At 39.1% G+C, this 27,808-nt stretch overlaps 2 protein-coding genes across 3 annotated transcripts; one reads left to right on the forward strand and one right to left on the reverse strand.

The window, feature by feature from the left end:
- The first annotated feature begins 671 nt into the window (after window positions 1–671).
- Window positions 672–13,771, forward strand: srpx2 (sushi-repeat containing protein X-linked 2). Of its 2 annotated transcripts, none has more exons than XM_026917820.3 (10): window positions 672–774; window positions 6,180–6,260; window positions 7,126–7,317; window positions 10,742–10,918; window positions 11,438–11,561; window positions 11,637–11,758; window positions 11,872–12,051; window positions 12,657–12,790; window positions 12,888–13,009; window positions 13,161–13,771. In XM_026917820.3, exons 1-10 carry the CDS (start codon window positions 750–752, stop codon window positions 13,339–13,341), a joined length of 1,338 nt encoding a protein of 445 aa, XP_026773621.1. In that variant the 5' UTR covers window positions 672–749; the 3' UTR covers window positions 13,342–13,771. The 2 variants fall into 2 exon arrangements, with proteins under 2 accessions (XP_026773621.1, XP_026773620.1); XM_026917819.3 differs by lacking the exon at window positions 672–774 and adding an exon at window positions 2,505–2,985.
- On the reverse strand, window positions 12,135–27,712 carry sytl4 (synaptotagmin-like 4). Its single transcript, XM_053235717.1, has 17 exons — window positions 27,066–27,712; window positions 24,680–24,841; window positions 23,743–23,958; window positions 23,508–23,617; window positions 23,175–23,289; window positions 19,185–19,295; window positions 18,998–19,103; window positions 18,629–18,725; window positions 17,464–17,564; window positions 17,265–17,357; window positions 17,002–17,180; window positions 16,444–16,546; window positions 15,911–16,072; window positions 15,688–15,793; window positions 14,832–14,940; window positions 14,508–14,716; window positions 12,135–14,197 (listed from the first exon to the last, which is right to left on the reverse strand). The coding sequence occupies exons 2-17, from the start codon at window positions 24,796–24,798 to the stop codon at window positions 14,061–14,063; spliced, it is 2,073 nt and encodes a 690-aa protein (XP_053091692.1). The 5' UTR covers window positions 24,799–24,841; window positions 27,066–27,712; the 3' UTR covers window positions 12,135–14,060.
- Window positions 27,713–27,808: the final 96 nt, after the last annotated feature.

The raw sequence follows: 27,808 nt of genomic DNA on the forward strand, positions 1-27,808 counted from the left end.
CACAATCTACTTTATCTTGCTGGTTGCATGGTTGCATTGACGCCACACCACAAAGCTGTTAATCAGGCACCCACACACACACACACACACACACACACACACACCCCAAGCAGTTATGAATTTTGTGGGGCTCAAATGTCTTTCTACACATTATTTGTGAAGGCAGTAGGCAGGCTGTTCAACTCCATTATGTTCTAACCTATGTAGGGCACAAACAAAGTGAACTGATAAAATAGGAAGTGTCACTTGAGAAATTCCACCCAAAGACATTAAACAAGACATCTGTGTGATTGTGTTTGATCAACTGATGGCCTGCACTATTTTCAGCTCATTGTAACTGGGTAAGAAAGGTAACAGATTTCAGCACAAGTACTTACAGTGGCTTGGAAAAGGATTCAACCCCTGGAATTTATCAGGTTTGTCTGAATAACAAATGATAAATACACATATTCTTCCTGTTAGTGTTTTTATTGCAAAGTCATGTTCTCTTAGAGTGAATTTTGAAAGTCAAAATTAATTACTGGTCAGCAAGTAAGAAATTCAAAAACTGAAAAATGCTGATTGCATAACTATTCAATCTCCCAGGTTTTGGAAGCTCCAGATGAAAGATGCCTTACTGAGGACTTTGACTTATAATTGACTTATAAATGACCTTCACCTGTGAAATAATTTTCTGAACAAAAAACACCTCAATTTAATTGTCATTGAAGAGACTGTCAGACTGAAGGAAAGGAGTAAAAATTAAGACTATGGATATTTCTAAGGGAGTTAAAGGTAAGGTAATACAATTTCATAAGTTATATTTTATATCTAAGAGGTTGGACATCTCAGTAAGATGTACTCTTTTCATCCTCTGAACCTGGGCTTGCTGTCAACATTAAAGGGAGGATTGATGGAGCAAAATACATGGGGATAATACAAGAGAATATTTCAGCAGGATAATGTTCCCAAACACAAGGCCAAAGCAAAGCAGGAGTAGTTAAAAACAAAAAAGGGAACGCTGTACAGTGGCCAAGTCAAAGTCCAGATCTGAATCCAATTAAGTATCTGTGACACTGTTTGAAAATTGAAGTCAACAAACATCCAACCAATCTGAAGAACCTGAAGCAAATCTGCCAGGGAGAATAGGCAAACATCACAACAAACAGAGTGAAAAACTGGTAGGATCATACCCCAACATATTTAAAGCTGTTACTGCAGGAAGAGGTGATTCTACCAAGTACTAGACTGAAGGGATCGAATAATTATTCAAGCAGCATTTTTCAATTTAAATTTTTTTAAAGAGCTGATGACAAGTAATGAATTAATAATATATGACTTTGAAAATTTACTTTAAGAGCATATTGATTTGCAATGAAAATGCTGGCTGGAACAACTGTGTAAATATCATTTGTAGTCCAGACAAACATGATGATATTTAAGTGGGTTTAATACTTTTGCTAGGTACTGTAAGTATAGCATGGTTTGCTTGGTGGTGGAAATAGTGAAACATGGTGGATTATGGATAATTTGCCTAGCCAGTCTGTGCTGCACTGTCTGGTGGAAAATCACTATAAGAGGAGAAGTGGACTCAAACCATGCCAACAAAGTGTAAAGCCTACTTCACACTGCACAGACAGACGCCGTCCAGTACTGACAATCACCAACTTTTAATAGTTGGCCGTTGGATTTAGAATGTTATGGAAACACAACTGTCATGTTCACACTCAACAGACACCAACAAACTTTTTTTCAGACAGTCAGACTGGTTTAAAAATGGATGATCCTTTTACCACAATCAAATTTTTACTATTACTAGTAAAATAGTAACAGCAAAGTGTAACCATGCCCACAGTGTACACGAGACACCATTTTTTCCTTTAATTTTTTTGTTCTTCTGGATGCCAGATATATGCTAGGAAATGCTAGTTTTTCATCCAATCATTTCAAGTTCATCAGTGTAGAAAAAAACCCCAGCAATCGTACCATTTCATCATCGGTCATGACCATGGCCATGAAGTTGAGGATGAACACCCCTGACTCTACCTCAGTAAAATGTATTAGTATGCTGAAGTAAACAAAGACTTGTACGGTATAAAAGTATGTTGAGGTAAATAGCTAATTTGCTAACATTGGCTATATTTAACTAAGTTAGCCTGTTTTGTGTGATCATGCCAGGTTAGATTAGCATGGATTTCAGCAGCTAACCTAACTGGTGAGGCAGCAAGAGAAATTCTAGCTAATGGTAAATATTGCAGTCTTACAGAGATTGAATGCTATTTTCTTTCAGGCAAAACTATGTAGTTGCTCTAGAAAAAAAAACGTCTTCTAAGTATTGAAATTGACTTTTCACATGAAAATATGACATTAGCTTAATTTCATCAGTTAAAAACATACATTTAAAAACAGCAACTTTTTGAATCTTTCACTTGAAGACATTGTTTTGGTTGGATACTTCCACTTTCAATTGAGTAAGATTTTGACACAGTATCTACACGTTCACTTAAACATAATTTCTTAGACCTTTGTTCACCACAGCAATAAGCAGAAGGTGAAAACACACACAGAAATGAGCTCCTACACAACTTTTTGGGCCTTGTTTGTGCTGTTTGCTGAAATGACATAGCCTAAATATTGTGTAGTTTGAGTCACTTGTGTTATTTGACCTAATATTATTGTTAGAGCTTATTACATGGCGGAAATGCGTAATCTTCTGGACCCCCTCGACTTTTAGTGAATCAACTGAATCAAACTCGCTTTGTGTGCTGATTCGATTCTTCCAAACAAACCCGTGGTGGGGAAAGTAACTGAGCCTTAATGCCCATCACTGTCATCCTGCACTGGAACTCTTCTCAAGCACGGGGTCTCCACTTCAGCGTTTTTTTCGGGAGTGGTAGGTTTTCTTCTCACTCACACCACCAGAGAGAGAGGATATGAAGAGACTCCCTGCTCTCCTGCTGTTGGAATTGTCTGCAGTGTATCATGCTCTGGGGTTCAGTGATGAAGGTAAGTTAACGCAGGAGTTCCGCCGACTGCAGGAGTAGAGTGAAAAAAGTCTCTACTAATATATATTTATAATCGTATCTAATAATAAAAACGCGAGCTAAAGCGAGCAAAACGGGGATCCCGTTGCAGTATGCCTGCTCATTTCTCCTCATGCCTTCAGTAAAGGGAAATGCTTCTACTGCCTTAATGCGATATAAAAAAAAACAGCTGTTATTTTGAAATCTGCTGAATGGACGAAAATGAACTGTTTTCATTTATTCTCCCCAAACGGACACAACAGTACTGAAAAATGTCACAGTGTGAATATGAGCTTCATGAATTCTTCATGGAAACAACTGAATCCTTTTGTTTGTCCTGTTTATACACAAGTCAGGGAGATATTCTCCAGGAAATGCCTCTGTCCTCGAAGGACACTTCATGCTAACTCTGCATCTTAGTGCTGAAACTAAGTGAATAAAGAGATTAGCTATCTAGGACTTGAAGCTCTAGTATTCTCAAAAGGGGCAATGCCATTTAATGATGCACTTTTTGAATTGCCCTGAAACAAAACAATTCAGTTTATTCCTGTGTGTCACAAGGAGAAAGCTATAACCAACCCATCTTTTCATGTTTATGGTCAGACCTTTTGAATTCAGACAGTAACATGTTAATAGAAGCTACTGCACTATATCGTTGGTCCTTTTGTGGTCTTTGTAACAATACCTCCCATATTATTTAGAGCTCAACCCCTTGTAATTAGTGACTCCTATCTGGCTGAACTGCTGAGTGTGGACATCCACACCAGATGTGACCAATCCCTGTTAACCCTTCAGAAGAGGTTCAATTTGCCAAATCATTTTAAAACAGTACAGTAAAGACCACAAGAATGAAAAACCAGCAAGTCAAGATTGTGACAATTTATTTTTAAATACTATAATAAATACTCTAATAATTCATATCACTATAATTACAAATTCTAAGGTTTTCGGTTAAGGTAGACCATTGCTACGGACTGAGTCTTATTAATGCAGACTGTGTCAGAGTCTTGGTATGTTAGAACTTCTCAGTCATCAGACCACTGCATGTTTCCAGTCCCTTTGAGAACATGGAAAACTGGCATATAGTGCTCATGCTGAGACCACTGAAAAAGTGTTTGTCCGACCTCCAACTTTCTGTGTCTGTTTAGAAGAGACAACATCTGTAACATATCCACAACATTTTACTGTTTTACACAAAATCCCCAGTCTTTCAGTGATTTGGTAATGGATTTTGGCTTACATTAGCTGGTTTTGAAACTCAAAATCCATCCCCTCACGGGTGCCTCTAAAGCCACATCCCCAAAACAGATGCATGTCCACTGCCTAGGTGAATGCTAGTGCAAGGTCAGGAGCTTTCTGAATTAATGGGCCACATTATTGACAGCTGCTGGAATTTGAGGGAAAACTTGTATTACCAAATGTGTTCAAAATGGGTTTTCTGACTGAGAAAAGAAAGAAAGAAATTGCTGGCCCTGTTTTTAATTTTGTGTTATTGGTCATGCATGTTTCCAAAACATTCACATTCTTTCTTTTAGAATCTGTTAGATGAAACTAATTGCATTTTTACATGCGATATGCATATGGCAGGCCAAGAGTGGTAGAATAATAAGGTTGGAAAAATTGGCGGCTCTGTTGTACTGGTGGTGGTAGTGGGGGTGGTGTTGTGTGGGGGAGCATTTTGCTGGCATGCTTTGGGTCCTCTTGTCCCCTTAGAGTAAAGGGTCATCACAAATCAACACAAAGTCATTCTGACTTATCACGTTTATCCTATGATAAAACATTTCTATCCTGATGGTAGTTCCAGGATGACAATGTCTTCATCCACAAGGTATGAGGAATGAATAGTCTGATAAGAATGAAAATAAAGTCACCAGATCTCAGCCCAAACCTGTGACGTGTTAGACAGTGCTCTCCACCACCAAAAAAAAAAAAAAAAAAACACCAGTTAAGGGAATATCTTTTGGAATAACAGTATTCATCCCTTCAGTACAATTCCAGAGGCTTGTAGATTCTATGCCAAATTGCACTGAAGCTGTTCTAGTGGCTCGTGGTGGCCTACCATCTTACTGAGACACTTTATGTTTTTTCCCTTCACTTTGCCGCCCGTCTATACTATGCCTTAGCAAGAGTGACAAAAAAGAAAAAATAGTTTTAGTGTCTTTAAGATGAGGCATGTAAAATCCAGATTCTCTCTCTTTTTAGTGGAAGGTTGATAAAAAAAAAACAAACAAAATCCCTCTGGGATCTTTGCCTAAAAATACACTGTTGTAAGGAGTAACCCTTTAGCAGTATTAAAATTTTCAGTGAAGGATATTACTGTGTTTGGATTTGATTTGTTTTATTGCCAGTGTTAGGTATGTACTCATTTTAACTCTTTTATTGAACTTGGGTTATTTAAAAAAGGTAATGTACCAGCCTGCTCAGAAATGTGAGTTTTGGTAAAGGTGTTAGGGTTAAATTTCCACAAGTCCAAACTAAGCTCTTTCTCTAGGCAATCTTCCAAATTTCCCCTTGACACCAAAGCAAGATGCCAAAACCATAATTACTGTACTGACTCATGTAATGTGTCCACAGTGTTTTCACTTACAATATTATTCAATATAAAGTACAGTTTTCCCATACAGTACACAAAACAGGGTCGACTGTGAGAGAGGAAACAATGAAGGTACTTCATATTTCATATTTTGCTTATAAGGAGTATGCAGGAAACACAGTGAGTCTTGGTCTTGTGCTCTGATAAGGTAATAGACATTGATGGGTGGGTAAAAAAGTTAAAAATGAAATATTTGTATCCTGCCACAAGGCAATATTTTGAAACATAAGGTAAAATCCAAGACATCAGGGTTTTACCATGACTCAGTCTCCAGAGAGTGAATGGCATCTAGCAGATCAGAGTTGAGCAGGATGGAATTATGTCACTTTAGATATCATTTGTATTTTTCATTAAGTTCTTAACTATTTTTGAAAGAAGGAACATCTGTAAAACCCAAGCACAGATGTTGTTATAAATGAAAATTCTTTGTCTTCTTTATTTTGCTTTAAGGGTATGCACTCAGTTGTATCTTCTTAACACAGAGAACCTAGATTTTATCACTCATTGTAATTTTCTGCCACAGTCACCATTTTCACTGTTACCTTTAGTCAACAAATCATCCAGTAAATATTATTTATCCACAGGCTCAGGGGCCATGTATCCCAGCAGCAGCAATGAAGTGGTACAAGAGGAGACATATTATACTCCAGAGTTGGACTATAAGTGTAAGTAACGAACAGAAAATTAGCTGTAAAATTATTTAAATACAAAAAAAATTACATTACATTGGTTATGTTCAGATAATTTCAACCTAAAATGAACTAAATTAATGAAATGAAATAAAACTATGAACAACTGAGTGACCTTTGTAAAAGTAAAGGTGATTTATTCTCACTCATGCCTGTGCCAGCACACATCTGCCATCAGTAGTGGCTCATGACCAAAGAATTCGGTGGGGCAGGATGACAATAACAAAATAGCCTCAAACAAAGTTAATTCAAGAGGCTATCACACTTGACTCATGCTATAGGATTTAGACATACCTTTGTTCAACTGTGTTCGATACAGCAGGTGTGTTTCCCAAAGAGCTAATATCACTAACCAGGGTTGTCAGGTTTCAGGAAAAAAATTCCAGCCTAACTACATCTTAAAAACCACACAAAAGACCTAAAACTAGCCCAAAAATTCAGACACTGGGAAAGGGAAACACTCTTTTCTTATTTTTCTCAGCCTTTGTGTGGGAAACAAGGTTTCTTATGTACAGAAATGATCCCCTCCATAATCCCCCTTACTCCCTCCCAATGTGCAATATATCTTACAGCAGAAATGGTTCTGTACATCATAGACACACTGTCTGCACTTACACTTTGTCCTCGAAGTATATGAAAAGGTCTATATTGCTAATAATTAATAAAAGAGTATACAGTACATTGGGTATTTTAAAATACGTTTTGCAATTGTATTGCTATAAAATTAGAGCCAGGGTCAATAGGCCATAATTTGTAAAAGCAGAGAACAGAACATTAGGATAAACAACACTGATTGAATCCATAACTGAATAGTCACTTGTATTTGCTCTTTTTCTGGCAGATCCCCATTGGTGTCAAACACTTAAACTACACAATGGGCAGGTAACATGTTCTTCTCCACGAGGTGGGAACTATCGCAACTCATTAGGGACATGGTGTACACTGTCCTGCGATCGGGGATATAAACTTCTGGGGCAATCATCTGTACAGTGCATGACCAGCCGCCGCTGGTCAGGAACTGCTTACTGCAGAAGTAAGTGAACCACAAGTCAAAATGTCTATAATGTTCTTCTTCCTGTCAGTGTTGTGATAATAATATCAATTTCCAGCTAGACTCTATAAGATAAGCCACATAATCATCAGTCCTTATCAGAGCTCTAATGTCTCTAGCTCTAATGCCATTTCTGACATTTGATTAGCTGGTCCCATTAAAGACTAGACTTGTTCAAAGTGCTCCTCTCCACGGTTAACTTCTGATCTCCATTGTCATATTTCCTCTGTAATCAGTGGAACTGATTTCACACCCAAAATTCTCTTTACTGTTACTAACTACTTCCCTGTCCCCAGGTGCAGTCTTTTGTTCAGTTGAGCACCGTGATGCTTTTCTTAGATTCTTTAATGAGAAAATTAGCAAAATATGTCACCCTACAGTCTCCCTTTAATACAAAAAAGTAATATGCTTCTTAAAACACCAGAGGAATGGTACCAAACCATATTTCTGGACTCGTCTCTAAATCTAATGCATCTTCCTGCTTGCTTAATCATGTCCCCATTCCTCTCCTAAAGAATTCTCTCTTTATCAATTCTGCTCCTTTCTCTCATTTCATTAACATATCACTTGATTCAGGTTATGTCCCTATTGCTCTTAAAAATGCAACTGTCATGCCCAGGTTTCCTAAGAAACCTGACTTGACCCTGCCTTACTTAAAACTATTGACCCATCAACTCCTTGATTTCACTGCTACCTTCTATACAGTAGATCAGGACACACTAATCTCTCAGCTACTGGAGTTACAGACTTAACTCTTGCTTGGTACAAATTTCCTCTTAGGAACATACATCATTTTGTTGTAATTGACAAACAAAGATGTTACTGCTATTGTAGCTCAGGTTGTCTGCCCGGGATCAGTTCCTGGCTCTCTTTATGTACCTGTATTTATATATTATCCCTGTGTCACATTATATGCTGTCTCAGAGTTTTCAATGTTGATACCCAGATTTGTGTAAGCATGAAATTCACCACATCCATACCACCACCTGCTCTTATAGTCAAGATATAAACATTTGAGATATATAAAAATATGGATTAGGTTTTAATAATTGGCACTAAATATAATCTTTGACCTTTGGACCCTAGCGTTCAAATGTATAATCCTTATCATTCAAATTGATAGGGTCATTAAGAAACCTTCCTGTGTAGTGTGAAGCCTTGGCATTACCTGCGACCACTTAGTTTTAAAAATGTTTTTTTTTTCTTCCCTCACCTTTGTAATATTTCTGAACGTAAACCAAAGTTTTAACATCTTTTATGTTTTTATTATGACTCATCGTGTTTACAGTAATTCCCTTTTCATTGGGCTCCTGGCTATAACCATACTACTTAAGCAACACTGGCTACCCAATTTCAGCCCACACCCAGCCACATCCGGTACAGTGGGCATCTCCTGCTTATGACTTATAAAGTAGGAGTGTAACGCAATGCCACTCTGTGTATTTGAATCTGTTTAGTGCTCAAAATATTTGTATCTGTTTTCATATTTGGATTTAAACTGGAGGTGAGCGTGGTCTGCCCCATGCCTGAACCAAATGGCCTGTGGACCCTTCTGGAAAGCTTACTATCTTCTGTCTAATGTGACTGAGAATGTAGCATGACTGTTTCAAATCAATGATGTCTTTCCCAAAAAACTGTTGACTACGTTGACAACAGCAGCCATGTAATAGTATTTTATCAGATTTATTTAACATTTGTTCCAGAAAGTTTAGGAAAGTTTGCTTAACATATTATCAGAATCTGTTATAAATCTGGGCTGCACTTACAGAGCTGCTGCAAGTCAAAATAGGATCCCCTTTAAGTGGCATTTCATTATAATACCTGTATGATTTTATGAGAACATTTTCTTTTGGGAGATTGATCATTTAAGAATAATGAAAAACACACGCAATGTGTGCACAATATTTTGAAAAATTATTAAATTATCATTTTTTAAAGAGCCCAGCAGACATATGCTCTGTGCACAGTACACGGTCTGAGTGAGCCACAGTCAGGGCCATAAATATGCTCACTTTAATAGGAACACTTGTACACCTGCACTTTTATGCAGCTATCCAACCAGCCAATCATGTGGCAGCAGTGCAATGCATAAAATCATGCAGATTACAGGTCATGGGCTTCAGTTAATGTTCACCTCAAACATCAGACTGGGGAAAAGGTGTGATCTCTGTGACTTTAACCGTGGCTTGTTGGTTGTTGGTACCAGATGGGCTGGTTTGAGTATTTCATAAACTTTGATCTCCTGGGATTTTCACACACAACATTCTCTAGAGTTTACACAAAATGGAGGAAAGGTTACAGTAACTCAAATAATCACTCTTTACAACCATGGTGAGCAGAACAGCATCTCAGCCTCAGCAGATGGTGAGTGTAATTGGACATTGACAAAGTTATTGTTATTTTAGCTGTCTACCACAGTATATTGGAGTTGAAATTAAAAAATGAATATGAGCTTTGTCCCCCTCTTTCCTTTTTATGGGAACAAAAGTAATTGGACAAACTAACAATCATAAATTCAGTTTTGATTTTTAATACTCGGTTGCAAATCCTTTGCAGTCAGTGAAGTCTGAAGTATGGAACTCATACACATCACCAGACGCTGGGTTCCTTCCCTGGTAATGCTCTGCCAGGCCTTTACTGCAGCTGTCTTCAGTTCCTGCTTGTTCTTGGGGCGTTTTGCCTTCAGCAAGTGAAATGCATGCTCAACCTACTCAGTTGAATCAGGTCAGGCATTTGACTTGGCCATTTCGGAATATGAAAGCAAATTTCTTTTGTTTATAGAGAAATATGGCAGAAAAGTGGTTTTATTTTGGAGCTCAGTAAGGCAGTCAGGCTTAAACCAAGTCTCCCATAAGTATAATGAATGAATGCTAATAAATGCTTTTTGTTTTTTTTTTTTAATTCTGTGAGGATGGTTGCCAGGTCCCAAGTATAATGTCTGTGTATTGCAGATGTATGCCTACCTTTTCCTGAACATTTTGGGTTATCCTCAAGTCTTTTTTGAGATGCAGTCAGGGTGGGAATTTTGCTGAAACCTGGCAACCCTCCCCACAAGTTACCTTTCTTTAAAGCGCAATGTTACATTTATGGCATTTGGCCGACACCCTTATCCAGGCTGACTTACATCTTATCTCATTTATACAACTGAGCAGTTGAGGGTGAAAGGCCTTGCTCAGTGGCCCAGCAGTGACAGCTTGGCAGTGCTGAGATTTGAACTCATGACCTTCTGATCCTTCTCTAGCTGGAGTGTTTTTTCCCCCATGCAAGTCCTATGTTGTGTGATGATGTGTTTTTGCTGTAAGCATGAGTTTTTTCTGGTCTGTGTTGTAAAGCTGTCTGTTTCCTCTGTATACGTAATAATGATAATAATAGTACAACAATGTTTTTGTCTCACTGATTCTCTCAGTGGTGCGATGCCGTGTGCTCCCTCACATCCAGCATGGTACGTACAGCTGTAGTAGGAGCTTTATGGTTTACTCCAGGTGTGACTACTCCTGCTTTCAAGGCTACCAGATTGAAGGGGACCGTTATCGTGTTTGCCAGGAAGGGGGGAGCTGGAGCGGTGCAGAGCCCTCTTGTGCAGGTACATATGGCCTAGTTTGATATTTCTACCCTTTATTTTTTTTAAATAAATATATCTTAAAAAACCCTCAAAAACTAAAAGGGCTTCATATGGGTTTACGCTGTTAACTGAGCTGATGTGAGTTACTTGAGTTGAATTGTGTATGAATAATTAATACTTATAACAATATAATAATATAGATAATAGTTAATTATTAAGATGAACATAATATATTTTGGGTATTTTAAAATAGATGGATCCATTGTGAAGTATTGGACAGAATATAAAGATTAAATCGGACATCATCTTTTTCAGAACGCATATGGATATAAATGACTTGGTTAAGCAGTCAGTGTTGCGCATTGATCTCCAAAACAATTGCCATATTTTACTTGTCCAAGAGATCATCTAAGGCATTCCCATAAACTCTATGTGAATTACAGGGCATGTTTGTACATTAGATAAAATTTTCTTCAGTTTTCTAAGGTGAAAAACAGAGAACTGTGTTGTTAATGTTGCAACAAACTTCAATTATTTCAGATCATGACCCCCCCAAACTGAAATGTCCTTTATCCAGAGTAAAGGTTGCAGAACCAGGAAAACTTACTGCCACAGTGTCCTGGGAACGTCCCACAGCCACCGATATGGCTGACAGAGCACTGCAGTATGTATGGCATATTTTCTTTCCCATAATGAAAATTGGGGACAGATAAACTGAAGACTTTTCATTCTTTCCCAGGATTTTACGAAATGGACCAGAATCAGGGTCGGAATTTAGTGAGGGGCAGTATGTAATTCGCTACAAAGTCTATGACCAGGCCCGGAACATGGCCACCTGCAAGTTTATAGTGCATGTTGAAGGTATAATTGCAGAACTGACAACCAGACACACACTTTAAAAACCCTACACTCTTAAATGGCCTCTGTGAGCTTTATATAACGTTAGATTTCTGCTCTGGTTTCCTGCTCCCCAGTCAGGAGATGTCCTGTGCTGAAGGTCCCATTGCATGGATACGTGAGCTGCTCATCTGAAGGCAATAATTATGGAGCTGTGTGCGAGTATCACTGTGATGCTGGTTATGAGAGGAGTGGCACCTCCACCCGAGTCTGCCTGTTCAACCGCAGCTGGTCAGATGAAGCCCCGGAGTGCATTTGTGAGTGATTACCAGGCAACTAAATTACCAGGGTGCTATTGTAGGTGCATGTATTTTAAAAAATTCATTTGATATGCAGAATATGATTTTGTAATTTGTATTTGGTGGTCACAGGAAAATAAAAGTGCATATTTTCAAAATGCATAAAATACTTTGTACAAGGAAATGATTTTAACTTACAGGTAATTTTGATGGATTGTACAGCAGACATCTGGTATACAGCTAGAAATTCTCTGCTAGCAAGGTTCTAGTTATACAAAATGTATTTATTAAAAAAAAAAAACTAATTTATTTGAATACATTTTACAGTCGCAGTATGTAATTTTTAAACATTTACATTTTTTTGCCATTTTTTTTATTAAACATATGTATTTTTGCCAATCCCTGGGGGAAACTCATACTCCTCTGCTACTTTGTTCTTTTTTTTTTAATGTAGAGGCATCATTAAAATAAAACCTATACAATAACCTTCAATAACAGGATATATTCTATGAAAGAGTTTTTTTTTTTCAAAAGGAAATGAGTTTCCTCATTTGATTAATTTTGTATAAGAGCAAATGACTGAATGTAAAGAAAACACCTATTGAAAGTGGTGCCTTTATTAGTGATGCAGATCAAAACTGACATCAGGTCCGCTGGTGCCCTGCTTGACCAGTTCTATGAGAAGAGGAGAGTCCTCATTGTGTCCACTCCAAGTGCAACTGACCAGTACTACAAGCTTCAGAACATCATGCTACAGGTCTGTTACTTCTAAGGGTCCAATAGCTTTATATCTTTGGAAATCTCAAATACAAATACATTTCTATTGGAAACCATGTCAATGTTTAATCTCTTAGAGAGCTGGATGTGGTCTGGATCTTCGACGTGTGACAGTGATTGAATTGATAGGCATTCCACCTCGAGAAGTGGGCCGGATTAAAGAACAATTTCTAGACACTGAAGTCATTGAGGGTCTCAGGTTAGCTGCAAAACATTTGTAGTATCACTGGCTATCTCCTTAAACACACTCTAACTTTACTATTAATGATAAACAAACAAATTGTAAACTTTTTTCCAATTAATGTCATTAAACTGCAGCTCTATTATGTTTGTGTATGGGTTAATTACAGGCAGGCGCTACAGATCACTCGCTCATACTTCAACATGGTGTTGCTTGATGAACTTGGTGTGGACCGGGAACGTTTCATTAACCCCACCACCTCAGATGAACTCTACACTTACATCGACGAGTATCTTCTCACAGAGGAGGAGCGAGAGAGGCTGCAGCTAAACAAAGACCTTTGTGACTGAGCCAGAAAAGATTCACTCCACATCAACACCAAGTGGGCCATGAACAGCAAAGCTGTGCTTTGCGAGGATTCTACTTTCTATGTTTAGATAGTGTTGCTTTCGCACACATTACAGATGTCTATATTGTAACTGTGTATTGAAATACTGTCCTTTTTATGGGTTGTGTTTTTAGACATAAGAAATGTATTTCAGAATCCTCAGTATTTTGTACATAGCACAGCTAACAGGAATAGTGCAAAAAATTATATAATATTTATTAAGTGAATTGTATATAGCTGTTTTTATAAGACGTGTATCGTAGTCAGGACCTACAGTAACTCAGCTTTGTCATTAGGCAGTAAATAATTACAGCTTTGTATACACATTTTTAGAATTAGGCAACTGTACTCATTCAGGAGGAATGCCAATAAAGATTATGTTTTGTGCATCATTTTTGCTCCAGCATTTTTATAAACGTTTAGCAATATTGCGATTTTACTTGTATATACATAAAAAGGAAATAGAAAATAAATGCACTGAATTGCACCCATAAGCACAAAATTCAGTTCAGTTCTCTGCTTAAACTGGCCTGTACTGAAGAGATAAAAATAGGTGGTCACCTGGTCTGAAGTGTTTATACTGTTTATAATATTGAAAACTGGAATGTTTTCACCAAAGGATTTGCAATACCAACCCATGTGTTTCTTGCTAATCTTGGCACATTGCCAGCGTCTTTACTTTCACTTGCCCATGGACGAACGCAGGGGGAGACTGCCCTCTGCCCAGGAATCTGGGAACTGCATCATCTTCTGCCACAAAGACACTTCCTCTCCTGTTGAGTCAGCAACCCACTCCCGCTTCCCCTCCTTCAGTCGCACTGCAGACACACAAATTTCAAACCATTATCTGAAATAATATTCTATACAAGGCAGCCAGTGGAAAATACAATCCACCACACACTAACACCACAACATCATTTGTAGCAATTACCCAAGATTCTGTATTATCCTCCAATATAAAAACAACTAAGTAAAAGTAATATCTGTAATCTAGCTGTAGAAAATTATTCTCTGAAGCTCTTTTGATCCTTCTTAAACATAATGGTGCAATAATGGGGAAAATGTTTTAGTCTGAATGATAAAGGAATCATAAAAACATGTGTTGTGTAGACATAGCTAGGCACAAACCTGCCCCTGAGCTCAAACGCACTCCTCCCAGAAAATCGTTGCTGGACATGGCTTCTCGGTCCCAGACTGTGAGCTCTAGACACATGCCCTTTAGCTGCTCCAGACACACATCTTTGTATACAAATGTGTGGTCGTAGTGTGGGTTCACCGTCTTCTTCACCACCTGCGTCTTCTTCTTTGTCGACTTGCTTGTAGACGGCAGCAGGTATCTGCACGACACCATCGCGAAGCAGGAAAGCGGAAAACCAATTATAAGCTATTTTAAAATGCAACTTCATAAAAAAGGTAATTAAATGTTTATTAGGATGAATTTAATCTGATAACCCTTTCACGAAGGAATCGGACGTGCCCCCTGCTTTCATCGCACAAAGATTCTTAGCCTCCTTTATTAAAACGTGCAGCTCTCCACCAGCATCAACTTTGGCCTTTTTGCCTGGGGACGGACAATAAATGTAACTTCAGTTCTCAGCTATCTTTACTGAGGCAGAGCTGTGAAGTACCAAAGTATAATTATATTGTTATGATGCTTAAATACAGCTTTCAAGTATCTGTACTTAAGTGTCTCACTTAATACTTCTGAAGGTGTACTCACTACATTTCAAAAGAAAATTAAACTCTTTCTGCACATTATATATATATATATTTTCACACATACACGTGTGTTCTACATTTCACGTTTCACGCTGTACATGCAAATCCATGCATATTGTCTTACACCAAAAACAACTGAAAAACCACAAGCCACTCACCTTTAACAATTATCCCTCGAATACAAAAAATATGTACAAAGAGACGAGTACCTTTGATATAATATACGTTATCTCACTACAAATATCTATCTGTTGTTAGGTACATTACACATTTATCTAGCCAGTTTGTATTGTGAATTATTATCATGCAAAGTCTGAGAGCTTTGCTGTGGATGGTCCCACATGGATACCTTAAAAATTCCAATGGATACTACAGACTTGTACCTTAAAACTTCTGCTGTAATCATAAAGACCCTGCTCATACTGAACTTCCTTTTAAGACACTCGGTACTGTTTGACTTTATAGTATACAGTTGTGGAAGAGTAATGATTTACAATCTCACTATCCAGTGGCACCCAGAAGAGAAGAGTACAGAACATGTGTACTACTGCCACCTCTGACTAAAGGAACTGGGGAACTGTTCTCTCACCTCTGGGCTTTTCTCCAGCTGCCTTTGCCTCTGTGACATACTTTAGAGAAATCACCAGTTCTCCTTTGTACTGGGAAAAAGGTGACAGTGTCGAAGAGTTGCCCGTCTGCATACAGAAAGAACTACCATTTAAAACTGCAACGTTAAATCAGATCCAATACTTTAGTACAATACTTATATAACATGAGTGAACTGCATTGGATTAAACCATTGCACATCACACCTTTCCTCTGAGCGTCACACACTCCTCTTGGTTTGAGTCAATATCATGGCAGTCCAGTGGTATCTCCACCTCCCCGAGGAAAGCATTGTGCCCAAAACGGTCATAATGCCACACTGAGAGCTGGAGGGTACGAGACATCAGCTGGGAGCGACTGATAGAGTACTAGGAAAAAATGGACAAGAAAGAGAGGTAAATAATCCACACTGACACAGCACATATAGGTTACGGAAGATTGAATGAATGATTGAATGGTGAGGCCTTGCTTTCAAAGTGGCTGGTTTACACTGTGCAGCCTCATGAAGATGTCATTTCATCAGCATAAATTGTGTACTCATGTAGATTAAAAAGAAGGCAATTGTAAGAATCAGTATTTGTGTTCGAGTCATGCACTGAGATTGGGGTGAATACAAGCATTAATAGGTCATAAGTCACTGGACAAACAATATAGCAAATACCGGATTTTAAAAGATAAGTCATGGACCATATTTTCTTAAGAAGTACCAATATACTGCAACACATGAGTAAAGCAGTACCTTTAATGTCTCATTGTAGCTGGGGTTGATGGTGTTACGCTTGATAGCCGTTTTCTTCTTGCTCTGACGAGATTTGTCTGGGAGGAGGTAACTTTTGACATATCTACAGCAGGGGACAAAAAACAGCTGGGAAGCATCACTGTGTGGTTTATAGTACAGAATTTTACTACATGCACAACTGTTCTTTGCCTCACAATCTGCCCAGTGGTTCACATTTGCACCTAGACCATTATAATGGTTTCTAATTGTGAAGAGCTAACATGCAAAAGACAGATGACAGCTTTTTTAAAATTCCGCAGAATTCTAAAGTTCACTTAAAAGTGACACCACTGCACTGTATCATGGCTGACCCTGTGCTCTGACTCCAACTTCCTAGAAACTGGGATATGCAAAGGGAAGAATTTCACTGTACTGCAATACATGTGTTACAAGTGAAGGCTTTCTTCTTTCTTCTTCTTCACCACTTTTGGCATCACTACACTGGCTTCAACTTCTATGAACTACAAAGAAACTTCTATATTAAAAGCATCAGAGCCATCAGTAGTGGTGAACACTTACGGGTTGCACTTCTTCTTGGCAGTGTCAGCGTAAGCCAGCCCTCTGCACTCTTTGATGAGAACAGAGAGTTTTTGCATGTTCTCATCATAGTGGAGGGAGAAGACAATGTCCCCACTGACGTCCACAATGTCGTAATCCCCTGCCTCACTGTACACACTCATCATGCTGCCCAGAGTGCTCTGCAAAAATACAAACACATTCTTGTAGGAGTTGCAGATTATATGAAAGAACTTGTTCAATTAACAATTAACATGGTATTTTACACTGGAGCCACGCAGATTGGTGGTGCTGTCCCCCACAGTCCTTCTGTGAATGCTGACCAAATTATCAATATCCTCTTCCTCCTCCTCTTCATCCTGCAGGAATATGCCATCTGAAACACTGCATGTATGCCAAAGCAATATTTTTGAGGCATCCTATGAGACAGACTGTTATGTAGGTCAATCAGAAAAGAAAACTCACTATGTTTAGACCTGGAACTGACTTGCTTCTGTCTCCCATGGAGGCTGCGGTGTTCTCAGTCCCTTCAAAGCGAACGTCCATTACAGAGGCTGGCTTAAAATCTAAGCAAACAAAACAGTAGTTCCTAAATATTTTCAGCCTTTCACTTCTTAGCAGTAAGCTAAATGGATCTTGTTCTGAACTATTTGAACAAAACCAGAGTGAACAGAACATCTCAAATTCACAGTGAATTCAGGTTTATAATCACAGGGCTGATTGAGAAGTGCAGAATTTACCCAAGGCAAGTTGTTTAAGATTTGATCCCTAATTTACATCCTTTTATTCATATTTTATACTTATGTGATTAACATGTCAGAGTGATTGATGTTTATGATTAATACAGAATCTGTATTTTTAAAGAAATATCCTGGTGGTCTTAAAGAGGTTCTGCAAGGCATATTTTATCCGGAGCGTGTCCATCACCAGCAACACACGCATTATCATCATGTGTGCTTTACCACGGGTTCAGTTATTCTTTCAGAAACAAATGAGTTAAAATATGAATTAGGTGAGTCCAAGGTCTATCACAATATTTGTTCGGGTTTAGTTATAAAAATCTCTTTTGAGCTAAAGGGAGAGAGGAAGAAGGGAGCTAACAATGCATTCACAAGCTATTAAAAGTAATGAGAGAAGACATGTTTGTAACCCTTAAGCTGACAGGAAGGAGTGAGAGTGAAAAAGAGGCCAAAAAAAAAACCCTCGCCAAAAAGAGTGAAGTGTTCTGTTTTAATTTCTTTTATTTCAATTTTCCCCTTTTTAGTCATTTTGCCTTCTTCTACTATGCACCATAAAGCAGTTTGTTGGAGAAGTTCTTGAATAAATTGGATATGGGAATTTAGCATTTTTAGACTTTTATGTTTAATAATCCAAGAATACTTGCAGTTGAAACCACCAAATGCTGTCAGGGAAACTAAGCAACCAAGTGTCCAGTAACACAAATTATCAGTTAAAATTAGGTCAGTTCAAGAAAAATATCTTTAATTGTGGTTATTAGTAAAGCCGCAGTACTTTTAAAATAGTAGAGAATTTGCAACTGATAAAAAAAAAAGTAACTTTGTTTTAATGGTCTGAAATTAGGCAACCCCAATTGAATGTCTTTAATCTGGGTGTGACTGAAAAACATTACCTGATATTTTGTGCACTCTTCTAACACTCTTCTTGAAAAGGCCATCCACATCATTCAGGGACTCTGGGCATATATTAATTTGATGAACTAAAGATGACTGAATTACAAGAGAGATTATGTCAGCAGTTATGCAGGTAAAGAGGTAAAATGGAAACAAATACAGTGCAGTGATATCAGGTTCCAGAAGGTCACAGTAATGTCCTCTTCAGTGTTTAACCCTTTCTAACCCCACCACCTCTTTGTGATAAGCTGAGATGTGGGGACAGGAGAGTTAGATCAGAAAAAAAAACACACTAAAATACAGTGCTGTGACCATCTATGAGTACTAATTAGATGGATGGAAAGACTGAGGAATGTTTGTCCACTCACAGTCTCTGTGCCTGTAGAGGATCCAGAAGGACTGTGGGTTTTAGGAGGAGGGGACACACTTGATGCAGTGGAAACTGTTCCACTCAAACTGTTCACGACCTCTTTCCTAAATTCAAAAGTTTCTGTTTAATGTGCTCAGAAATAATTACACAGTATTTTCTTGTCCAGTAGTTAAGTAAACCTGCACCTCTGTGTCGATGGAGTACCGGAGAAAGAGTCGGTGTCAGCACGGCTACTGCTGAGGCTGGCATTGTCTGCCAAGTTTGTGTCGCTCTGCTGCAGATGCTCACTGGATGGGCTGAGTACAGATACAACACTGCTGAAATTTATCCTTGATTTCACAATTTTTATTTATTTATTTTATTTTTTTTTTTACACTCAAGACATTTGGGTTTGACATCAAAAGATGAATATGAGACGATAGATCAGAATGTCACCTTTCATTTCCTGAGATTTACATCTAGATGTGTTAAACAACATTGCACCTTTTGTTTGAATCCACCCATTTTTCAAGTGATCAAAAATACTGGAACATGTAACCTACAACTGTTTCTTGTTGCCCAGGTGTGTCCTGTTAGATTGATTGTTTAAACAATTAATAGCTGTGATAGCAATGTTTACTCTTGATTTGAGCCCTGGGTTTCACCTGTGAGACTGCATTTGTTGTTAAAAGGATAAAGCAACTTGAAGACCAGAGAGCTGACTATGGGAGAAAAGCAAGCCATTTTAAAGCTGAGAAAAGATGGAAACTTGATCAGATCCATTCCACAGGCAATGGGCACAGCCAATAAAACAATTTTGAATGTCCTGAAAGAAAGAAACAACGAAAGAAACCAACCACTGGTCTACTAGTCTACTAACAAACAGACATGGAACAGGTCTGCCAAGAAAAACAACAGCAGCTGATAACAGAAACACTGTGAGAACTGTGAAGAAAAACCCAAAAACAACAGTCAGTGACATCAGCAACAGCCTCCACAGGGCAGGGGTGAAGGTATCACAATCCACTGTTTGAAGAAGACTTTGAGAGCAGAAATATAGAGGCCATACCACAAGATGCAAACCACTCATCAGCAGTAAGAATCAAAAGGCCAGATTGGACTTCACAAAGAAATACAGAGATGAGCCACACAAGGTCTGGAACCAAGATTCCAGAACTCAGGTTTGTTGACGGTGGAGTGGCTGGCTTCTTTATGTCCCAGGGTGCCCTCATGTCTGTGTTAGCTTCTGGCTCTCCCTTTTAGTTATGCTGTCATAGCTAGTCTTGCACTCTCACAAAGTACATTGTCCTTAGCCATTAGAGGACAAAAGCTTACCTAACAATCTCTCCCTCTCTCTCCATCTTGCTCTCTCCCTCACTCTCTGTCGAGCTATACATGCTACTTCTGAGATGCCAGTGATCCTGACCCCTTCTGCTCCCCAGACCTGCCTGACCCATCCTGATGCCCCTTCTGCTCCTCCTCACTGCTTGACCCATCCTGATGCCCTACTTCTGGTTGGAGTTCTCATCGGTTGAGTTCGCTCGCTGCTGCTGGGGGTGGCCCCATATGGACGGCCTGAAGAACCATCTGGATTGCTGGGGATAGTGCCACCTGAGGGCCGTGGAGATGGCTTGGGGATCACATATGGGAAATTGTACTGTAATGGCTTGGGACTGCGATTGCTGTAGTGGCTTTGGGGCTGCAGTTGTCACGAGCACCTTCATACTCAGGACTCCATCAGTAGACAGTGGATAGATTTTAACCAACTGGACTTCTTGCAAAAACTCTGATGAATTTACTGGTTGCACAATTGCACTATTTGTCCATATAGTACACAATAATAGAAGGGATTTATTTATAATTGCACTATCCGTTGCACCCAGATGAGGATGGGTTCCCTTTTGAGCCTGGTTCCTCTCAAGGTTTCTTCCTCATATTGTCTCAGGGAGTTTTTCCTTGTCACCGTCACCTCTGGCTTGCTCATTAGGGATAAATTCACATATTTGCAATATATTTTTTGTGAATCCATTTATTTCTGTAAAGCTGCTTTGTGACAATGTCCATTGTTAAAAGCGCTATACAAATAAAACTGAATTGAATTGAATTAAGCTCTACCAAAGTGATGAAAAAGCCAAAGTGTGGAGAAAGAAACAATCTGCTCATGATCCAAAACATACGAGCTCATCGGTCAAGCATGATGGAGGTAGTGTCATGGTTTGGGCTTGCATGGCTGCTTATGGAATGGACTCACTAATCTTTACAGATGATGTAACTCATGATGGCAGCAGCAGAATGGATTCAGAAGTCTACAGAAATATTCTGTCTGCCAAGTTATAGAGAACTGCATCTAATTGGGAGGAACTCGATCATGCAGCAAAACAATGATCCAAAACGCACTGCCAATACAACAAAGGACTCCATCAGTGGAAAAAAACGGAAGGTTTTAGACTAGCCAAGATAATCACCAGATCTTAATGCAATTGAGTATGCATTTCACCTACTGAAGAGGAGACTGAACAGAGAAACCCCTCAAAACAAACAACAACTGAAAGAAGCTGCAGTTCAAGCCTGGAAAAGCATCACAAAAGAACAATGCAACAATATGGTGATGTCTGTGGGTCGCCGGCTTGATGCAGTTATTGCAAGCAAGGGATATGCAACCAAATATTAAGTGTTATTTACTGTTCCAATAATTGTGCTCAACTAAAAATTGGGTGGTCTGTCACCAAAGGTGCCATGCTAAAAGTTGTTTAACATGTCCAGATATAAATATCAGGAAATGAAAGCTGAAATTCTTGAAATCTACTGTCTCATATTCATCTTTTGAATCTTAACCCAAATGTCTTCAGTGTATAGCAAAAACAAAAAACTGGCCTTGCTGTTCCAATACTTTTGGAGGGGTCTGTCTTTCTGTCCGCCTGTCCATCATGTGTCCCTCTACATGTGGGCCTTTCCCAAACTGTTGCCACAATGTTAAAAGCACACTGTTGCATTAATATTTCCTTCCCTGAAACTAAGGGACTCTGTGTATGATCACAATGCCCCTGTGCACAAAGCAACATCCATAAAGATGCGGTTTTGGCTGTTGGCCTCACTGTGGCTTCCCTATTCAGGGAAAATGGGAGTTGTTTTAATATTTCATAGTTGAAGGCCAATTATAAGTCAATTATGTCCTCATTAAGACATCTTTCATCTGGTGCTTAGGGAATTGCTCTCAGTGTCTAGGAACTACCAACATGTTTTCAACACAAAATAGACAGATGGTTGTTACTCTGCAAGTCAGGTAATGGATATACAAAGGACATACAATTGCACCTGTTTAATTGATTCTTGATGTTGACCAAGTTTCAAAATCGACTATTGTGCAGCACTTCCATTATAAGCTGTTAAAAGGACAGCAGAAAAAAAACACACTTCCTGGAATCAACTAAGAGGAAACCATAAAATTCAAGGTCTCATTTTTGCTAAGCTTCATTGGAACTACAGCTGGAATCACATGACTTTTTGTACACACCATCAGCATGTTTGCAGAAAAACTTGAACTTCATACAAGGAAAAGCATTGATATCAACTGTAAAATACATTGGTCCAGGGTCCTTGTGAAGCCTGACAAAATCATGAATTCTGCCAAGCACCAGACTAGAAGTAACAAGATAATGAACTCAAATATGCATCCAAATCAGCGCACGAATCATTGCAAGACCCAAAATCATCTGAATGTACTAAAACAGTAGTGCCATATGCTACGTGCCATGGGCCAGTGTGGCTGCATGTTTTCATACTGACCAAGCTACAGTCACACCTACTAGCTGACTGAAGGCCAACTGATTAAACAGGTGGAATCAGGTGTGGCTCCTGATTGGCTGAAATGAAAACCTGCTGCCATACCAGCTGTTCAGGGATAAGACTGAACACTCCTATGGTAAATGGTACAAATCAAGGTATTTAAAGAACAGATCCAAACAGAACATTAAAAAGCCTTTTTGAACATTTCAAAGTAACAGACGTTGTTGATATTAACTTCATTTGTTTGTTCTGGCCATTTTTCATCCTGCAGCAGATATCGACCACCATATTCTTTACTAAGTAACTAAATTATGACTATGTCTTGAAGCTTTCTTTTTTGAGCCACTATTATTTCATAATCTTGTCTTATATATTGAAATCATGCCCCTATTTTCACCTCGTGGATTTACCTTTTTTTTCCCAGAGCAAGATCCTTCAGTCTGGGCCGTGGTACTGGTAAAGTCTGGCTGGAGTTCAACTCTGGACTGTTCAACAGCACCTCCCCGGTAGTTTCACGCTTCTTTGCTGGGATGGCACCATGCCAATTTCAACAAGAGGAACTTATTAGACTTAGCCTGTTGTTTCTTATTTTACATATTGTGTCTATGTTTCCCCACTAACCACTGAACAGCTTTTGTCAAGATTAAATATTAGAGTTTAACATGTTATTTCTCTTTTTCATGCTCTGTCTCTAGAATAGAGAAAACACACTCATTTGTCTGGTATCTGTTTCCTGCACTTACTCTGAGGCCGCTTCCTGAGTGAGGCTCGCACTATGTCATGTCCAGGAGCTGTGGAAAAACGGTTAACCCTCTGATCATAGAACCAGTCGCCTGTACACTTCTTTAGGTCCCTGGGAAAGAACAACAGAAAAGTACTTCTATTAACTATTAACCTGTTCCATTAAAACCAAAGGCCTAATTTTCCAGCCCACCATGCCTCTGAGCTCAGAGAGACACATTATGTGTTTATACTCACGCCTCTTTAGCACACACACTGCACAGCCAGAACCCTTTGGCTTGGACAGTGCGACAGTTTCGGCACACTTGGTGTTTGCACACTGGGCACTGGTTGGAGTTGGCAGCTAGACGACCCAGGGGCTCCTGACAGCGTCCACAGCTGTGCTCACTGTAGTTGCCATTGCTGCGCTTTGCTCCCTTCCTCCTGATGTCCAACAACTCTGCTTTCAGTCTCCTATTGATCAAATGTAGTATTTGTCTTTATTTTTTGAGTTATGTGTATCACATTACAGTCAGTGCCCTTTCTAAAAATTAGATTTATCTGCAGAGGACTGGAATGGTTTGAGTTTTGCCTAACCTTACCAAAATGTAACTTTTATTAAAATATACGCAGTGGAAATCCCAGAAACGATGAGAAACCAAAATAATACTTAAAAATGATACTTAGAAATGAATGAAATGTCAAAAAAGTATTTGAGCTGTAAAAAGATATTCAAAAACAGATTGATGCACAGTACAAATTTATTGGAAGGTGCAAGTTTCTCTACATGACAGTATGCCACCACTTTGCTTTTTTTTATTTATTTTTTTAAATTTTATTTATTTATTGTGACTGCATATTTTTGACCCTATTTTTCAGTCACTTTCACAATTCATTTACCACTATTATTCATTTCAGCACAATTAAAAAATTATATATATATATATATATATATATATATACACAGATTTAATTTTGAAGAAGGCGAATGAATTGGAAGGTGCAAGTGTGTAAGAAAAATGTATTATTCGTTCTTTTTCCACATGTATGTAAGTGTGCAAATACATCCACACATTTCAGCACACACAGCTATAGGTGTGCTAGATTAGGAAAAGCACAGAGACGTGCAGAGCCTGAAATTCCTGAGAACAGGAGCCTCTTGAATAAGACACTGTAGTGAAAATTCAGCACTCACTTCACACGCTGTTCCTCTAACTGTCTCAGCTCTTCATCTCGATGCAGCACTGATAAGATCAGCTCCCTCTCTGAATCAGTCAAGAAGGACACGTTGATGGTATCCATGGCTTGCACCATCTCAACCTGTCTAAGCTTCCTGTTAACTACCCAACATCCAGAACTGTTTAATTAGACAGACAGACAGACAGACAGAAAGAACACTGCTTAGATAGCATTAGCTTAGAGTCAGGATTTAGGGCATTCACAGCACACTTTCAAACTTTCATCAGTCTCGCCCCAAATATGTGTATTAATGCTTGCACTGAAGAACAAGATGCTTTGTGATTTTTTTAACTAGTAAGTCTTCTTTTGCTGCTGCAGCCATATAGGGTCGATTTTTAAGATTGTAATGTTCTGTTGCCTATTAATCTTGCATTCAATATTTAGACAAAAAATTGGCATAAGATTTTTCTGCTTGTTAATACTGATGTAATCCTGGTGGTATAAAACGCACACGGAACTAATTACGGTAGAAGATAACAACAGACAGGATTTGTATAATGCTCTGTGTTGTCTGATCTACAATAAAATTTGGACTTCACATAATGGGCTGCTTTTCAGTGTGGAGCCTACAGGAGGAAAGCTGGGGCCCAGACAAGGCGGTACTGGCTCCTTACCACCATCTTTCATCCCAGATGAGCAGAATAAAGCGAGGCTGTGCATGAGAGCACTGCTGGAGTCACTCGGAGATGCACCAGCACACCACATGCAATGAAAATATAGGTTTAACCAAAATCTGAATGCTTCTAAGGCCAATAGTTTTCCATTTTATTAATGACACTGCACCACCTGTAGGTTACATGAAACTTAACCTGTTATTATTATTATTATTATTTCATTTATAGTCTATAGTCTATGAACAGATTAGGATTAAGAAATAAATCCAGAGAAATGGTGTTGAAGTTACAGCACTGTGAAAAATATTATTTGTTTTTTAGAAATGTACCACACTTTTTTTCTGAGATGTTTGCCATCTAAAAAAGGCAGGAAACATTGATTTAAGTTTAAAAAAAAAAAAAAAAAAAAGACAAAAATGTACCTGTCAGCACAAAGTTGAAGTAGGTTTTGTTATTTTTTTTTTTTAGCCTGGAACGGAAAACTCCCGATTTTGGCAAATCTCAGTGTATGTTTTCTGGAAAAGCACCGGTACTAATGTCTAAAGTCAACAAATTATCGCTCTTGTCAACAGTAATAACATGCGCCACTTTGCACTAGCAGTGTGACTCGGTGCGCATGCGCAGCTTTGTGATTATACAAATAGTGGAGGCCCATGCTGTTTGCAAAAAGGGCAGCAACTTGGACACGCTGCAAAACTGTTCCTCTTTACAGAGCGGCTTTTTTTAGGCTTTAAGAAATATATATATACTGTATCTATTTATGCCTTGGCCGCAAACTTAAATTTGGTTGGCAAACTCAGGGGATATTTACATACTGTGGTTGTAAATGTCAAATGGGTTAAAAGTCAGCAGGTTCTCATGAAGCAGCATGAGAATGATCTAAAGCTCCTCTGCTTCTCAGAAACACTCCATGAAATGTCTAGGACTTTGTGCTGCTTAGCATTTGAACATGCAGCAGAGAAGCTGTACCAGGCAGTGCAATCAATGAGACAAGGAAAAGCAAACATCCCAGCCTTCCCACCCTGTAAAGCAACAACTTCGGGTGGAGTTCTTTGGTTAACATTTATTTAATTATGGCGTTTGGGTGGTTAATAATCACTGACACCACTCAGGCATGCACTCTACTTTAGGCTTCAGTAAATAAAAGTGTGAGGAAACGACAGAACTAAGCCATTAGCTGTTAAAAGAATGAACAGAAACAGGTTTGGGGCACAAACACATATCCTATAACAGCATTAATGCCAAGGCTTTGCTCTTTGTTGAGACACTTGAGGAAAGGTGAGAAAGGCTGAGGACCAACCAGTTCACCAGGAAGCTCACTACACTGCTGAGGCCAGAGACAAGCTTAAAGCTTCTGGGAAAGTATTACATAAACTATAACTCCTATGATTCAAGACAATATACACCACAATATACATGATGTTACACAGAAAGAAAGCACATATACTAAGCCATGGGGATGCATGCATACACACACACACACACGTCCAGATTCTCATGTTCAGTTCATCTATCTGTATCTGTACATGTCCTCTAGTAGTCTCCTCATGTTCCACTGAGAGCATGTAGAGAAGTCAGAGGAAAACACACACACACAAGCCACAGTGCTCAGCTGGAATCACACTGATGGAGAATAAAAACATGTCCGCCGCCGCCTTTAAATTAAGCAACTAACGCGTGTGATGCTGATTTAAAAACTCTCTCTGTCTTTAACAGTGTTTCACTTACCGACGTGTGCTGAGCTTTTCTGCTGCCGCTTCCTCACCAACTCCACTTCACTTCACTCCACTCTACCCCACTCTGCTCTACTGCACTGCACTCCCAGCTGTGCGGAAAAACCACAAGCCTGTGCAATGCCGGAAGATGGGAAAACTTCCTAACAGTCTCTCTCTCTCTCTCTCTCTCTCTCTCTGACAAACACACATACACCTACCTCCCTCCCTTCCTCCCTCTCTCTCTCTCTCTCACACACACACACACACACTTGCCTCTCTCTTGCTCTCATACAGAGTCTGGCACACTTCCCCCTCTCTCTCTCTCTCTCTCTCTCATACACTCACACATACACCTCTCTCTCTCTCATACACGCACACATACACCTCTCCCTCTCTCTCTCATACACTCACACACCTCTCTCTCTCCCTCTCATACACTCACACATACACCTCTCTCTCTCTCCCTCTCTCATACACGCACACATACACCCCTCTCGCTCTCTCTCTCTCTCTCTCATACACACTCTCACACACATGCCTCTCCCTCTCTCATACACTCACGCACACCGCTCGCTCGCTCTCTCTCTCTCTCTCTCTCTCTCTCAGCAGGTGCAGCTCAGCTGAGCGTCTCTACCACATATCAACACATCCTTGTCCTGTAGGTGTTTAGATGAGCTCTGGTTCCACAGCTGATGAAGTGATTAAGCAGTCTAAGCCAGACTAATGTAAATATAAAACACACCTCACACTGTTTTA

The sequence above is a fragment of the Pangasianodon hypophthalmus genome, chromosome 7 (assembly GCF_027358585.1).
Source record: "Pangasianodon hypophthalmus isolate fPanHyp1 chromosome 7, fPanHyp1.pri, whole genome shotgun sequence".
NCBI classification, from domain to species: Eukaryota; Metazoa; Chordata; class Actinopteri; order Siluriformes; family Pangasiidae; genus Pangasianodon; species Pangasianodon hypophthalmus.